The sequence below is a fragment of the Capricornis sumatraensis genome, chromosome 3, assembly GCF_032405125.1.
Source record: "Capricornis sumatraensis isolate serow.1 chromosome 3, serow.2, whole genome shotgun sequence".
Lineage (NCBI taxonomy): Eukaryota > Metazoa > Chordata > Mammalia > Artiodactyla > Bovidae > Capricornis > Capricornis sumatraensis.
Genome location: NC_091071.1, coordinates 89,159,448 through 89,175,682, shown reverse-complemented (window position 1 = coordinate 89,175,682; position 16,235 = coordinate 89,159,448). Strand labels below are relative to the sequence as shown.

General features: G+C 38.6%; 1 protein-coding gene across 2 annotated transcripts in view; it reads left to right on the top strand.

The window, feature by feature from the left end:
• Positions 1-494: 494 nt before the first annotated feature.
• RIF1 (replication timing regulatory factor 1) overlaps positions 495-16,235 on the top strand; it is a 64,125-nt gene continuing 48,384 nt past the window's right edge. For both annotated transcript variants that reach the window (XM_068967642.1, XM_068967641.1), the window contains exons 1-9: positions 495-598; positions 1,569-1,647; positions 4,894-4,990; positions 6,455-6,582; positions 6,670-6,764; positions 7,771-7,960; positions 9,714-9,806; positions 11,917-12,055; positions 13,999-14,150. In XM_068967642.1, coding sequence (XP_068823743.1) covers positions 495-598; positions 1,569-1,647; positions 4,894-4,990; positions 6,455-6,582; positions 6,670-6,764; positions 7,771-7,960; positions 9,714-9,806; positions 11,917-12,055; positions 13,999-14,150 — 1,077 coding nt within the window. The remainder of the gene's footprint in view (positions 599-1,568; positions 1,648-4,893; positions 4,991-6,454; positions 6,583-6,669; positions 6,765-7,770; positions 7,961-9,713; positions 9,807-11,916; positions 12,056-13,998; positions 14,151-16,235) is intronic.

Here is a 16,235-nt window from a genome sequence, read left to right as displayed (position 1 = left end):
GCGGGCCGCACGCGGGAGTAAACAGCCCGAACCGGGTAAGTGGAGCTGTGGCCACGTCCGGGTGCTGCAGGGCAGCGGCGGAGACGACGCAGGCCTATCCTCGTACGTCGGGGTGAATGCTGGGGTTTCAGTGCTAGGCTGCGGGGAACCTTCAGCCTGTCAATCTCCGCCCCCTCGCGGCGAGACGCCTCGTTCCCCGGGTTTCTCCCGCCCCCCGCTGGTCTCCTCCCCCTGTTGAAAGCTGCCCGGGAAAGTGGTGGCGGGAGCGGGTCGGGACCGGAGCGCAGCGTGGCCCTGGGTGCGTGTTGCGGCGCTCAGGGGAAGGTTAGGCCTTTGGGTTTGTGCGCCAGAGGCCCCGGTGTGGACGCGGTGGGGCTGTGAGCCCGCGGCGGGAGCGCGGGTCTGGGACCCGGACTAACGCCGGGCCGCCCGGGTCGGTTTCCAGCGGTCACCGAATTGTCTGCTCTTCCGGTCCGGGCCTCAGGGTGGCCGACATGACGGCCGCGGATCAGAGCCCCCTGGCACCGCTGTTGGAGACTTTGGAAGACCCTTCCGCCTCCCTTGGAGAGCAGACCGACGCTTACCTGACCCTGACCAGGTGAGGCCTGTTGGGGGTGGGTGGGGGTGGGGCACCCTGGGGGGTCGTGGGGGGAAGACAGACTGGGTGCTGCACGCCGAACGAGTTTGTGTATTCAAGAAGCCTGGGAGCTGGCGGGGGGACGCCGGGGTCGCTGGTGAGGCGAGGTGGGGTGGGGGCTGCGTGCTGGGTGACATTCCGGGGTGCAGGTGCTGCAGCCCTTCAACGGTGTCTGTTTGGAATGAGGAAGCCTGCACGTGTGTCTTGTAAGAGGAGGATTAAGAAAAGTTTGATTGGGAGGGATCTGGCCAGAGAAGTGGTTTTTCAGTGTAAGCCACCTGTATTTCGGGACAGTGGGGAAACCCGGAATTGGTTTTTTAATATAGAGCAATAACTCGAGTTTTATTTAACCGCAAGTGCTTCACACTATTTTCTCCCCTGCAGACTGTATTTTTCCGAGTTATCTGTCGGTTGTTTGGAAATCGATACAAAACGATAAATGTTTAGTAAGTTTTAGTAAGTTTGTAACTAGCGATAGGTTTCCTTGTTTCTTCTTCACCTAGTGAAGCTGTCAAAACGTGTACTGTGTGGATGCCCAAGTTATTCTGAGGTTTATTCACGTTTAGTTGTTGTTTAGTCGCTAAGTTGTGTCGAACTCTTTGCGACCCCATGGACTGTAGCCCACTCTATCCATGGGATTTTCCAGTCAGGAATACCGGAGTGTGTTGTCATTTCCTTCTCCAGGGGATCTTCCCGAGCCAGGGATCGAACCCACGTCTCCTGCATTGGCAGGCAGATTCTTTACTGCTGAGCCATCAGGGAAGCTTCACTTATTTCAGATGTATATCGTATTAAATATTCCTAAGTATCCTAAGTACTGGATCAATTTGCCAATGTTCTAACATGATGTTTAAAAAGATTGTGCAGGTATTTCATAGTTCATTTTTGTATCTGCCAATTGCATAAACTTAATGTTCTTTCTGCTTTTAAGTCGTATGACTGGAGAAGATGGAAAAGAAATCATTACAGAAATTGAGAAAAAACTTCCTCAGCTATTTAAAGTTTTAAAGGTACATATCTTTGTTGTAAATAGTAAATAGTTTTTTTTACTTTGGGGGGGTAAGATTTTGCTAACTAAAAGACTTTGACTCTAACATAAAATAACAGCAGGTTTATTATAGTACTATTTGAGGACTTGCAATGTATCAAGTGCTGTCTAATTTTCTTGTTTGCTCTTACTTAATCCTCCCTGTCCAGCTGAGGCTCCTCTTTAATCCGCACTTTGCAGAAGAAATTAGTTTAACGTGTGTAAATTTAGTTGCGGTGACCACTTGAGTCCAAAACTTTCACTCTTAATATAACAGTGCTTCTAAATGATTCTGTAGTTTTGTCTTGGATCTACTGTGTTGGTAACATTCATTGTTTTATCTTCACTCACCCATATTTCTGCTATTCTTACTTGGTTAAAAAACAGTTATTATGCTTATCTTGTTTGCTTGTTTATAGGGAGGTTGTGTAGTTTAGCATCAAACTGAGGACATATATTCTTGTCCTCGTTTGAGTATACTGTGGCTTTGTGGCTTTCCTAAACACCTAACTTAATTTCCTTGTGTTTGGAATGAACAGGTTGAACTAAATCTCCAAAGTCCCTTTGAGTTCTTATTTTTATAACCCTGTTTTTGTGCTTGTATGTGGAAGTACTCTAAAGATGTTTATTGCACACTTAAACATTGTTTTTGGCTAAATATTGAGGCACTGGGGATACTGCCTTGCCTAACCTTAAATATTCTTATAGCTTTCAGTTCTTTTTGTTCATATAAGCAGGAACTTTACTGTGTAATAGTTCAAGACTTATCAATAAGTAAGCAATGTTAACGGTATTATCCCATTTTTCTTTGTCATTTTCACATTTCAGTACTGTTTAATGTGATGATGACATGTATCATCTATTTGGTATTTGAGAGTATGTAGGATCGGGAAGTCATTTACATGCAATTTGAATCAAGTTGCATTGTTTGTAAATAGAGTTGGTAACTAAAATGCCTGATGAATAATTATTTAGAAGCCTGTGGGTGGTTGATGATAGGATGATCAAAAGTTGATCACACATATGCTAGCTGCTATTTAGGAGATACAGTATTAGCTCTCATAGTCTTCAGTGTGTAAGACTTCATCTATTTGTGATTATCTGAACTGATTGCCTTAATCTCCCATGTATCTCAGGGTTTAGTATTTTGGATGTTTGGTTTGATTAATTATAAAATGGGTGCTCCAAGGAAGTGTCTGTTCTTATATATGACTGCTAACATTTACCATTCTTTCTGGTCAAGCATAGCAAATAGTTGAGGATTTCTTGGATATCTGATTTTAGAAGCAATGGGGAGACTTACGGGGTCACACAGAGTCGGACACGACTGAAGTGACTTAGCAGTAGCAGCAGCAGAGATACATTAGTTTGGAATAGGAAATGGTACCAAGAAAGATGCAAGGCTACAAGTAAATGTAGGGTTAGGAACAAATGGCAAGACTATGACAGGTTTGAGATTTTATAGCTTTTACATGCAGAATATGGGGTTGGGCTTTGAATTCCAAATGGTCATGGATTCAGAGTCTTCTCTCTGAAGTACTGAGATGACGTTTAAAGCCTGTTGCATTTTACTTAGTGAACCTTACTTCTAACTACTTCCCTCTCTGTTAGAGGTGTTGTTCCACTCTATAGCTGAATGTCAGCTTTTGCCTTGGAATCTTTGCTTACTTTATGTAAGTTTTGCACCTACTTTTACTTCCTATCTAGTGTCTTCACCATCTTCCATTTGTTGTCCCCCCTCTTTTTTTTTGCTTTCAGGTGTGCAGAGTTTTTTGTTTTTTTTTTAAGGAAAATTTTTAGCTGATCTCCACATAGTTTCCCTCTTTCTTTGTCAAGCTGTATCCATGGTCTCTTAATCTTCAGTCCAGTCCTTCAGTCGTGTCCGACTCTGCGACCCCATGAATCGCAGCATGCCCGGCCTCACTGTTCATCACCAACTCCTAGAGTTCACTCAGACTCACATCCATCGAGTCAGTGATCGAGTCAGTGATGCCATCCAGCCATCTCATCCTCTCTCATCCCCTTCTCCTCCTGCCCCCAATCCCTCCCAGCATCAGAGTCTTTTCCAATGAGTCAGCTCTTCGCATCAGGTGGCCAAAGTATTGGAGTTTCAATTTAGCATCATAACTTCAAAGGACACCCAGGGCTGATCTCCTTTAGAATGGACTGGTTGGATCTCCTTGCAGTCCAAGGGACTCTCAAGAGTCTTCTCCAATACCACAGTTCAAAAGCATCAATTCTTCGGCGCTCAGCCTTCCTCACAGTCCAAATTTCACATCCATACATGACCACAGGAAAAACCGTAGCCTTGACTAGTCGGACCTTAGTGGGCAAAGTAATGTCTCTGCTTTTGAATATGCTATCTAGGTTGGTCATAACTTTTCCAAGGAGTAAGCGTCTTTTAATTTCATGGCTGCAGTCACCATCTGCAGTGATTTGGGAGCCCCCGAAAATAAAGTCTGACACTGTTTCTACTATTTCCCCATCTATTTCCCATGAAGTGATAGGACCAGATGCCATGATCTTCGTTTTTCTGAATGTTGAGCTTTAAGCCAACTTTTTCACTCTCTTTCACTTTCATCAAGAGGCTTTTTAGTTCCTCTTCACTTTCTGCCATAAGGGTGGTGTCATCTGCATATCTGTGGTTATTGGTATTTCTCCCGGCAATCTTGATTCCAGCTTGTGCTTCATCCAGCCCAGCGTTTCTCATGATGTACTCTGCATAGAAGTTAAATAAGCAGGGTAACAATATACAGCCTTGATGTCCTCCTTTTCCTATTTGGAATCAGTTTGTTGTTCCATGTCCAGTTCTAACTGTTGTTCCTGACCTTTATATAGGTTTCTCAAGAGTCAGGGCAGGTGGTCTGGTATTCCCATCTTGAAGAATTTTCCACAGTCTGTTGTGATCCACACAGTCAAAGGCATTGGCATAGTCAGTAAAGCAGGAATAGATGTTTTTATGGAACTCTCTTGCTTTTTCTATGATCCAGCGGATGTTGGCAGTTTGATCCTCTGGTTCCTCTGCCTTTTCTAAAACCAGCTTGAACATCTGGAAATTCACGTTCATGTATTGCTGAAGCCTGGCTTCTTAATCTTACTCCCTTTTAGTCTATTCAAGGATTTGCTGATTTTTGCCTTTAAAATATAATTTTGTTTTTAATCAACTTTTCTATCTAAAAGTTCATTTGCAGTTGTACTTATTTGTAAAAATGTGGTTTTGTTTTTGTAGGCTCACATTGCCAGTCAAAACTCAGAGCTCAGTAGTGCTGCTCTACAGGCCTTGGGGTTTTGCTTATATAATCCCAAAATTGCCTCTGGATTATCAGGTAAGTTTGTTGTGATGGAATGTTTTTAGAGTTTATAGTTTGATATTGTTAAAAGTACTGTTACTTCTCAATTTCACAACCTGTAATTTAGGGTTTGCTTTTGAGAATGAGTCTGTAGATTATATCATTGTAGTAAAGTTTCTTAGACATAGCTCTAGCTTTGATAACTATAAAATTTGTTCTAGAAGAAAATACAGTAAGCCTATTTTAAAATGTTGAGAAAACCATCTTTTATAATAAACATACCTGCTTTGGAAGTTTATAATTAGATGGAATTAATTTTGGGAGATTGGATGGGTCATTTATTTTATACAAGCATGTGTTAAGGAATTTGCTATTAGAAAAGTTCTTTTACATAGTGGTAAATTAGATAATTTGGAGCTAAAAGTGTTAATGAAAGCACAGTATCTGATGCTCTTCTGAGTTTTCTAGTATCCTTGACCCTCTGCATCCTTGGATGCAGAACTCATGGATATGGAGATCTCAGTACTACACCATTTCATGTAAGGGACTTGAGCATCTCCTGGTGTTTTATATTCCTGAGGGGAAGTCCTAGAACCAATCCCCCATGGATATCTGGGGAGGACTGTAATCCTAATTGTTGCTCTATAAGTAGTTTCTCATAGTATAGGTATGGGGATGACCTTTAGAGATGGATAATTAGGAATAGGGAATAAAGATATCAGAGAGTTGTTACCATCTTTCTTTCTGAGGGAAAAGTTTTCACTTATTTAATATACAGAAATGTTAGCAATCTGAAGTAGGAGTTGTTCATTTTGTAGCAGAGATACAGGATTTATAACATCTTGGCAAAAATTGACTCGTACGTTCAAACCTAATCAGTCAGTTTACTCGCTCAGTCGTGTCCGACTCTTCGCCATCCCATGGACTGCAGCATGCCAGGCTTCCCTGTTCATCACCAACTCTCAGAGCTTGCTCAAACTCATGTCCATCAAGTGGGTGATGCCATCCAGCCATCTCATCCTCTGTCATCCCCTTCTCCTGCCTTCAGTCTTTCACAGCATCAGGGTCTCTTCAAATGAGTCAGTTCTTCACATCAGGTGGCCGAAGGGTTGGAGTTTCAGCTTCAGCATCAGTCCTTCCAATGAATATTCAGGACTGATTTCCTTTAGAATTGACTGGTTTGATCTCTTTGCAGACCAAGGGACTCTTAAGAGTCTTCCCCAACACCACAGTTTGAAAGCATCAAATCTAATAATAAGATCATAAAGAAATATTTTAGTTGAAAAATTATTGATTTCAAGTCTACCATCTGTTTTCGCTGAGTATACCTTCTCTCTGACCAGAATTTTGTGTTTTGGGGAAAAGTTTGATTATTAGCGTAAGTTTTCTGGTCCTTTTCTCTGGATATGCATTTAATTTTAATGACAATGATTTTTATCTATTAGGGATTTTAAAGGATATAAAAGATTCTGCATAATTGTTTTTCTGCTTGTTTTTCAGAGATAAATACTCAAGAACTGCTTTCAAAACTGAATGATATTGTTAAAAGTTCAGATAAAAATGTTCGTACTAGGGCACTTTGGGTGATATCCAAGCAGTCGTTTCCCACTGAGGTTGTTGGCAAAGTAGTGAGTATAGTTTTTGTATATGTCGTCTTAACTACATGCCAGTTAAAAAATACAGGCTTACTCGGTTTATTTGTTTCTGTCTTTCAGGTATCTAGTATAATTGACTCATTAGAAATAATATTTAATAGAGGAGAGATGCATTCTGCTGTTGTGGATTATGAAGCATTAAATGTCATTATAAGGTATGAGTTTGGATACTATGTAAATTAGAATAGTTTCAGTAATTTAGAATTGAAGGAGTAATATTTGGGGACTTGTAATTGAGTTAGACATATGAAAGAAGGAAATATCTTCTAAACTAAAATTCTCAATAGGAAGAGGAAAGTAGATGTGCATTAAGTTACTAGGTTTCTTTATTTTTACGGAAATACTCTTAAAAATCTCTGTTAAAGCTTTTGCAAAAGTTTAAAAAATAGAGACTTCTAAGTTGGCTATAGCAGGTAATTTGAAAGTGAAAGTGTTAGTCACTGAGTCGTGTCTGACTCTTTGTGACCATATGGACTGTCCGTCCATTGGATTCTCCAGGCAAGAATACTGGAGTGGGTTGCCATCCCCCTCGCCAGGAGATCTTCCTGACCTGGGGATGGAACCTGGGTCTCCTGCATTGCAGGCAGATTCTTTACCATCTAAGCCACCAGGGAACCTGGTAGCAGGTATTTAGGAAAGTATGAAAACAATTTCTAACAGCGGATGAGGGGAACAGGAAAATCTTCTATCTTCTTCCTACCCATCCTTGCTTTTCATAATGGATATGCTGACAACACAAACTACTGATGTGCTTTGTCTTAACTTGTTTTTCATTCTTTAGTTGAAACTGTTCTTAGTTGTTGAGCTATATGCTTTAACTAGTATTCTAATGCCCTGATTGATGTTCACAGTATATCATGGTTCTCTATCTGGTCTCTCCTGTAAGAATATAATTTGTGTAAAAATAATTATTAAAGTTTTTTAATCTGAAGAAAGATGATATGTTTTCATTATTTGAAAAATTTATTAAAATAGGGAAGTCTACAAATTATTATGTTAGATCTATTTTTGTGTGTGTGTATTGTAGATAATATTCTAAAATAAATAGACCATATTGTGCATATTTCTGAGTACTGTTTACTTTCCTGGTAGTTTAGACAAAAAGGTAGTTTAGAAATAAAACTACTTAAACTAATTTAGTCATTGATTTCTCTATTACAGACTAATTGAGCAAGCCCCAGTTCAAATGGGAGAAGAGTCAATTAGGTGGGCAAAATTGGTCATACCTTTACTGGTTCATTCAGCCCAAAAAGTACATTTGCGGGGAGCCACTGCTCTAGAGATGGGAATGCCTTTGTTGCTTCAGAAACAACAAGAAATAGCATCTATTACAGAGCAGCTTATGACTACCGTAAGTAATACTTTTTTGGATATTGCACTGTGAGGTTTTGCACCAAGCATAGGACTCATATTGATGTAATTGCGCTATGATCTAGGAAGTTCCTCTTTGAATTAAATTTAAGAATTGCTTGAATTAATGTCACCCACTTCTAATTACGGTAAGGAAAGGAGCTGTCTATTCAGTGTTAACTGCAATCCAGGCATTTTATTTCATCCCCAAAGGATGAAGAAATTGCATTTTTGGAAAAGGGAGAGCATTATCTGATTCATCGCTTTCTGGATTGTTACAGCATAATGCCAGGAGCTACAGATTTAAGGCATAAAAGTGCATGTAGTGTGTACAATTTCCTAAAGTTATTATTTGCCCAAATTCTCAGGTTTTTCAGCCTTTCTTGTAACATTTATTGGGTACCTGTTATATACTGGACATTGGTTTAGGTACTGTGTATATAGCAGTGAAGAAAAGCAATTTGTTTTGGAGCTTATTTTCTAGTGGGAGCAATAATAAAGTATGTAGTACATTTAGGAAAGAGATTATGGGAAACACTGGGGACTGGATGAAAGTGCTTTCCAAGAGGAAAGGTGATGTGGTCAGGGAAGGAAAAAGAAGAGGTGATTTGAAGGTGTAATAGGAGTTAGTTAATTGAATGATAAGGAGTAAACTTATTCAAATTAGGAGGAACCATGGAAGCAAAAGGCCTTGTTCTGATGTGCTAGGTTGTGTTCATCAAACACTGGGCAGTATGATAAAGTGAATGAGGGTGAGAGGGTAGAAGGAGATGTCAGAAACAGGGCCAACCCACATAGGACCTTGTAGACCATTGGAAGCACTTGCCTTCTGTTGTTTTATTGCTTGGTTTTAAAGCGTCTGGATTACATCGAAAACCATATTTGAAGGTTTTGAGTCTATGAGTGATACATGTACAAACTTGGCTTTTAAGGGGATCCCTCTGCCTATGTCGAAAAAATTTCTAGGCAGGGGTTGCATAGGAGCAGGGAACCTAGTTGCGAGGTAGTACAGTAATCCAGGCAGAGGGGCAAATGCCACATTCTAAAACCTGGGGTTTTGTTTGCTTCGTTTTTTAAAATTCAGGATTCCACATGGTAATGCCTGAGCTCAAAGTTACTCCAATGTTTTTGTGAGATTTTTAACTGATAAATTTATTAATTTTTTAAGAGCTAATATAGACAGTCCTTGAACAGCTCCAGTTTAACCCATATATAATTTATAATTGACCCTCTGTATTTGTGGTTCCTCTGCGCCTTTGGATTCAACCAACCACGGACTGTAGTACTGTGGTATTTACTGCTGAGAAATACCCAAGTGTAAGTGAACCACACAGTTAACAAACTTTATTCAAGCGTCCATTGTATAAAATTCTTAATAATAAATTTGAACTCAAATTTGATCAGATGTATTACCCATGAAGCTATTAATGTATTTTTTAAGTTAATAGAGAAATCAAAACATTATCATTTGAACCCTGATGATATGCATGCTGAAGTTTTTAGAGCAGAGTATATTGGTGGGGGAAAAGAAAGCTATATTAATGGATGGAAGAATGGCCCGATAGGTGATAAGACAAGCATAGTAAAATGTTAGTGGTCTTTATACTTGGACATTTACTATAAACTGCCAGCTTTGCTATATGTGTGAAACTTCCTGATAAAATTTTGGGAAAAGTTACTTGGCTGAGACAATTTAATACTGCATTCTTTTCAGGAGTCTTTTGGTAAATATTTTCCCTTTTTTTTTTTTTCAGAAATTACTTTCAGAACTCCAGAAACTGTTTATGAGTAAAAATGAGACTTACGTGTTAAAATTATGGCCTTTATTTGTCAAACTTCTTGGGAAGGTAAGTTCACTGTTAAAAAGGTTTTTATACACACCGGACCTTTTATTTTCTTAACTTTCCATAGTATAGTTGATCCTCATTATTCATGCGTGCCATATATATCAAAATTGACCTACTTATTAAAATTTATTTGTAAACCCAGTGTCAGTATGTGTGCTGCTTTTGCAGTCAATTGTAGACATGTAGAGTGGCAACAAATTTGAGTCTTACATGGAAGCATGCACGTTCCAGTCTGAGGTTGAGCCAGGGTTATTTCTGCTTTTTTGCTTTAATTCTCAATGTCCTTTAGACAGATATCCATTTCATGATACATTTGGGGCCACATTTTTCATGTTTTGCACTTTTTCTTGGAGATTTCAGTTTTAAATGGCCCCCAAGTGTAGTGCTGAAGTGCTGTCTGGTTGCTAAGCAGAGGAAGTCTGTTGTGTGCCTTAGGAGAAAAGGCGTGAGTTATAGTGCTGTCTGCTGTGAGCTCAATGTTAGTGAATCAAACTGTACATATTAAATAAGTTGTCTTTAAACCAAACACACATGAAGCAAGATTGTGTGTCAGATGGTTGATGAAAATGTGATCAGAGGCTTATAGGAACCTAATCCTGCATTTTCCTTGGAAGCCATTGCATAGAATTTGCTAATACAGTATCAAGGCAACTTGATAGAACATAACTATGAATAATGAGAATTGACTGTATATTCTTTCTTTAAGCCTGGTTTTGAGGGGGGAAGTTGTGATTTTTTTTATATTGTGAGAAGCGTAATATTTATCATAACCATCCTAAGGTATACAGTTTAGTGATATTAAAAGCATTTACAGTTGTGTAAACATCACCACTGTCTATACCCAGAACTTTTTTGCCATCCCCAACAAAAACTGTACATGTTAAATAAGCAGTGGCTCCCTCTGCCCCCCTTCCTGCAGCCCCTCATAACCTCTATTCTGTTTTCTCTCTGAATTTATTTGCTAATTCATAAGTTTTGATCTTCGTTCCAATTTGAGTTTATTTTTGTATGTAGAATAAGACGAGGATCCATCTTCATTTTCTTGCAGGTGAATACTCCAAGCACCATTTGTTAAAAAGACTGTTCTTATTGAGTGGTCTTGGTAATCTTGGTAATTCTTATTGGTAATCAGTTAACAGTGTTTGTGAAAGTGTTTTTGAAATCCCTATTCCATTGGTCTATTATGTTTCTCCTTAAACCATTACCATAGCTTTATTTTTGGCGGCTGCATCATGTGGCATGAGAGATCCTAATTCCCCAATCAGGGGTCAAACTCATGCCCACTGGTTTGGAAGCATGGTGTCCTAAACACTGGACCGCCAGGGAAGTCCTCACTACCATACGCTTTAATTACTGTAGTGTTGTAGTAGGTTTGGAAGTCAAGGGAGTTAGTCTTCCAACTTCATAATTTTTTTTTCCAAAGTTGTTGCGGCTAAATGGGATTCTTAAATAATGAATTTTTGAGGGTAAGCTTTTATTTCTCAGTTGGAAAAGGCCTTTGGAATTTTGATAGAAATTGCATTGGACTTGTAGATTACTTTGGATAATATTGCTATTACAGTGATATTAAATCTTCCTGTTCATGAACACGGAATGGTTTTCCATTTATTTAGATCTTTTCAAATTTCAACAGTACTTTGTAGCCTTTAGTTTAAGTCTTTCATCTCTGATTAAACATATTTCTAAGTATTCTTTTAGGTGCTGTTATAAATGGAATTGCTTTCCTAATTTGCTTTTTAGACTGTTCATTGCTTTTGTGTAGAAACAACTGATTTTTGTGTGTTGGTCTAATACTCTGTACAGAGAGCCTGGCAAGCTGCAGTCGTAAAAGAATCAAACGAGACTTAGCGACTAAACAACAGCTTGTACCCTGCAACATTGCTGAAAGTATTTTATTAGCTCTAGTGGCTTTCTTAACAGTTTCCGTGAATTTCTAAGCCAGTTTTTTATTTATATTCTGTTCAGATTATGTGTGGAATATAATCACTTGTGACTGTTAATGTTCTATCCTGTGTATTTTTTATTGGAATACATTAGACAAATGAATGTTAATAGTGCCTATAATTGTTTCAGGCGAGTAAAAAACTTCCTAATGATTTTTCCTTTTTAGACCTTGCATCGAAGTGGGAGTTTCATTAATTCTCTATTACAGCTGGAAGAACTGGGATTTCGTAGTGGAGCACCCATGATTAAAAAAATAGCATTTATTGCTTGGAAGAGTTTAATAGATAATTTTGCTTTAAATCCAGGTAAGTAATATTTTAAGACTGATTTTTGTTATGAGTTTTACTTAAGCAAGATGAAAAAGCTTTTGTGATCTTTTTTTTGACTTAATACTGAATATTTATCTATCATTGAGTATTTTAGGGGAATAAATTTGTAGCTAACAATAGAATTTGTAAAGGCCAGGCATTATTGAAAATCATAGGTATAAAATTTACACTATTTCAAAAACTGAACAGTGACATGCCATTTGTGGTTTTCTTAGTACATTCCAGCACTTACTTGAGCACTTATGTGCTTCTCAGTTATCATAATAGACTTCAGATGGTAAGTATTAACACTTCCAGAGCGATTAAGTATTATCAAAAGTCACAAAACGAGTAGACTACGGCAAACAGTTGTGATTGCTGTGGAATACAGGTATCAGTGACAGAGGAATTTTTTTTTCAGGACCTTTAAGAATAGCACCTAATAGTGGGTTAACATTAATATATAGGAGTGATTCCTTTTGATGTTTCTTACCCTTATCTTTTTATTGTCCACTGGAAGTGTTTAATATATGTATGAGAAAGTATTTTTCCCGTAAGTGAGAAGTATGAGTCTGCCTATGTAACTGTAGTTAATCTTGGTTATAATTGATAGTTTATAAGATATGCTAAGTAATGTTGATTTCATCCTGTTTTCCCTTGCAAAGGCCATTAGTAATTCTTGCTCCCTTTGAAAATGTGCATTATTTGCATTAACTACAACTACTTTAATTGAAAATATTGGCAGGCATATATTTTAATTGGAAATGTCACCTTTGTTGATAAGCTTTCAGCATGAGGTAATGTTGAGGATTAACTCTACTGAAATCATAGCTCTTTGAGTTAAAGAATAAAATGGCAGTGACTTAAAGATCAATAAAATGCTATCTGATTTGAAATAGGTCAAGATCTAGAGAGTCTGACTGATGCTGTGTATTTATGAACTCATTAAGGAATCAGATGCTTGTCTTTCTCTTGTCAGTGTCAATATGCCTTTGTTGCAGCCTATAGGAAGGAGGGAAGGCAGAAGGGGCAAAAATGAACTTCTTCCAGGAGAGTCAACAATCTATAAACAGCGTTTCAGAAATTCCACATACACTTCTGCTTAAATCTCACTGGGAGAGTGGCTAAATGGGAGACTAGTAGTTCAAAAGTAGACACCTAATTCTAAATAAATGTGAATATTTAGATTTCCTAAGTCTCATGGCACCAACAGTTAAAATGTTTGACAAAAGAAATAACTAGTAGATTTTTTGAGATTTCCCTATTGGTCTAGGGATTAAGACTTTGCCTTGCAGTGCAGGAGATGCAGGTTTGATCCCTGGCGGGGAGCTAAGATGCCACATGCCTCGTGGCCAAAAAACAAACCCAAACATAGAAGCAGTGCTGTAAAAAAAACTTTTTCAATAAAAACTGAAAAAACTAATACAAATTTTAAATGACAGCCTTTTATGAGGTTAAAAAATATGCTCTATTTTGTGATCTGTAAAATGGGGATAATGAGAATACTCAAGCAGTTAGAGTTACTGAACATTTTACCTTTAGGCTGGGCAGTTTGTTGTGAAGAACTGCCCTGTGTGTCAGCGGAAGTTCAGCAGCATTCCTAGATGCAGTCCACTAGATACCAGTAGCTCTCTCTATCCCTAGCTCCCAGTTGGAACAACCAGAAATACTGCAGACATTGCTGAATGGTGGGAAAATCAGCCCTGGCAGAGGGTATCTAATAAATATTATTATTATTTTTTAATAAGTCTTATTAAGTATTGTGACCTAACTGTACTAGAGTTTGTCAGCATGAAAATTTTGGGGCAAATAGGAATAGCTACTGATTAAAAAAATTTTTAATTCTCTTGCTAAAGTAAAAGACTATTACATGCTGTCATTCTTAAAGTTTAATCTTTAGTTCTTCAGTGTTTTTACTTGGGTGCTTATTTTCTTTTAAGAAATACTATGTAGTGCAAAAAGACTGAAGTTGTTGATGCAGCCTTTGAGTTCTATCCACGTGAGAACAGAAACTCTAGCGCTGACAAAACTAGAAGTCTGGTGGTATTTGTTGATGAGACTAGGACCTCATCTTCCTGCTAATTTTGAACAGGTAACATTACAAGTGTTGATTTGATACTTGATGTGTATTTTTTTAATAGTATGTTTTTAAAATCCTATCAGTCTTAACTTTCAGTGCTTAGCAGACCAGCGGACCATGTTACATATAAAAAATGTTTTTCACCCTGACACAGAACTTGAGGTCATTTTCCTTAAAGGATATTCACCAGTTGTCTGAAATGGACCTCTACAACCTTTTTAATCAGTAGACACTCATATGTCTGTTCTTATTCTAGAGGCGTTATGAAAGATTTTTTTAAAGCAATTGCATATGACTTGGAATATAATTGAGAGTAGAGTCAGCATTACTGAAATAGGAATCATGTGCTACACTGGGTAGATGATACAAAGTTGGAGTAATTCTAATTTTTAAATCTCTTTCTAGGTTATGTAGTGATAACCAATCATTTAATACCCTTGCAGCTTTTCATTGTTACACATGAATTTATTCCTTGATATCCTTGCTGGCATTTAAACTTGTTATTTTGTCTAAGTAAAAAAGGGGTAGCTCTGATAACTACTCTTATTTATTTGTAATTAATTTATATTTTAATAATTTTATTTTTATGCTGGATTTTTGTTGCTTTGCATGGGCTTTCTCTAGTTGCAACAAGCAAGGCTCCTCTTTGGTGTGTGGACTTTGCGTTGCAGAGGCCTCTCATTGCAGAACACAGGCTCTAGACGAGTGGACTTCAGTAGTTGCAGCTCACGGGCTCTAGAGCCACAGGCTCAGTAATCGTGGTACATGGGCTCAGTTACTCCACAGCATGTGGAATCTTCCCGGACCAAGGATTGAACCCATGTCCCCTTCTTTGGGAACAGATTCTTATCTACTCTGCCACCAGGGAAGTCCTTTATTTTTTATTAAAGTGTAGTTGATTTACAGGTATTAGTTTCTGATGTACAGCAAAGTGATTTAGTTACATATTTTTCATATTTTCCCTTATTACAGGATACTGAATATATTTCCCTATGCTCTACAGTAGGACCATGTCGTTTAGCCATCCTGTATTTAACAGTTTGCCTCTGCTAACCAAGTTCCCTGTCCAATCCTCCCCCACCTGCCCTCCCCCTTGGCAAACACAAGTCTGTTAGTCTGCTTTGAAAATAAGTTCATTTGTGTCATTTTATTTCCACATATAAGTGATACCATGTGGTATTTGTCTCTCTTTGACTTCACTTGATACGATAATGTTGGTCCATCCATGTTGCTGCAGATGCTATTATATTTCATTTTTTTATGACTGAGCAGTAGTCTGTTGTATACATATACCATGTTTTTTAATGCATTCATCTGTTGATGGACATTTACATTGCTTCCATGTCCTAACTGCTACTACTACTACTGCTACTCCTACTACTAAGTCGCTTCAGTCGTGTCCGACTCTGTGAGACCCCATAGACAGCAGCCCACGAGGCTCCCCCATCCCTGGGATTCTCCAGGCAAGAACACCGGAGTGGGTTGCCATTTCCTTCTCCAGTGTATGAAAGTGAAAAGTGAAAGTGAAGTTGTTCAGTCGTGTCCGACCCTCAGCGACCCCATGGACTGCAGCCTTCCAGGCTCCTCTGTCCATGGCATTTTCCAGGCAAGAGTACTGGAGTGGGGTGCCATTGCCTTCTCCGATGTCCTAGCTATTTATTACAAATAGTGCTGCTGTGAACATAGGGGTGCATGTGTGTTTTCAAAGTATAGTGTTTTGTCCAGATAGATGCCCAGAAATGGAGTTACTGGATCAGATGGCAACTCTATTTTTAGTTATTTGAGGAAATTTCATACTATTTTCTATAGTGGCTGTACCAATTTACATTCCTGCCGACATTATAGGAGGGTTCCCTTTTCTCCACACCCTCCAACATTTGTTATTTGTAAAGTTTTTAATGATGGCCATTCTGACCTATGTGAGGTGGTACCTCCTTATAGTTTTGATTTGCATTTCTCTAATGCAGTTAATGAAATTGAGCAGCTTTTCATGTGCCTATAGACATGGAAAAGTGTCTGTTTAGGTCTTATGCCCATTTCAGTTGGGTTTTCATTACTGGGTTGTGTGGGCTGTTTATACATATTGGAAGTTAAGCC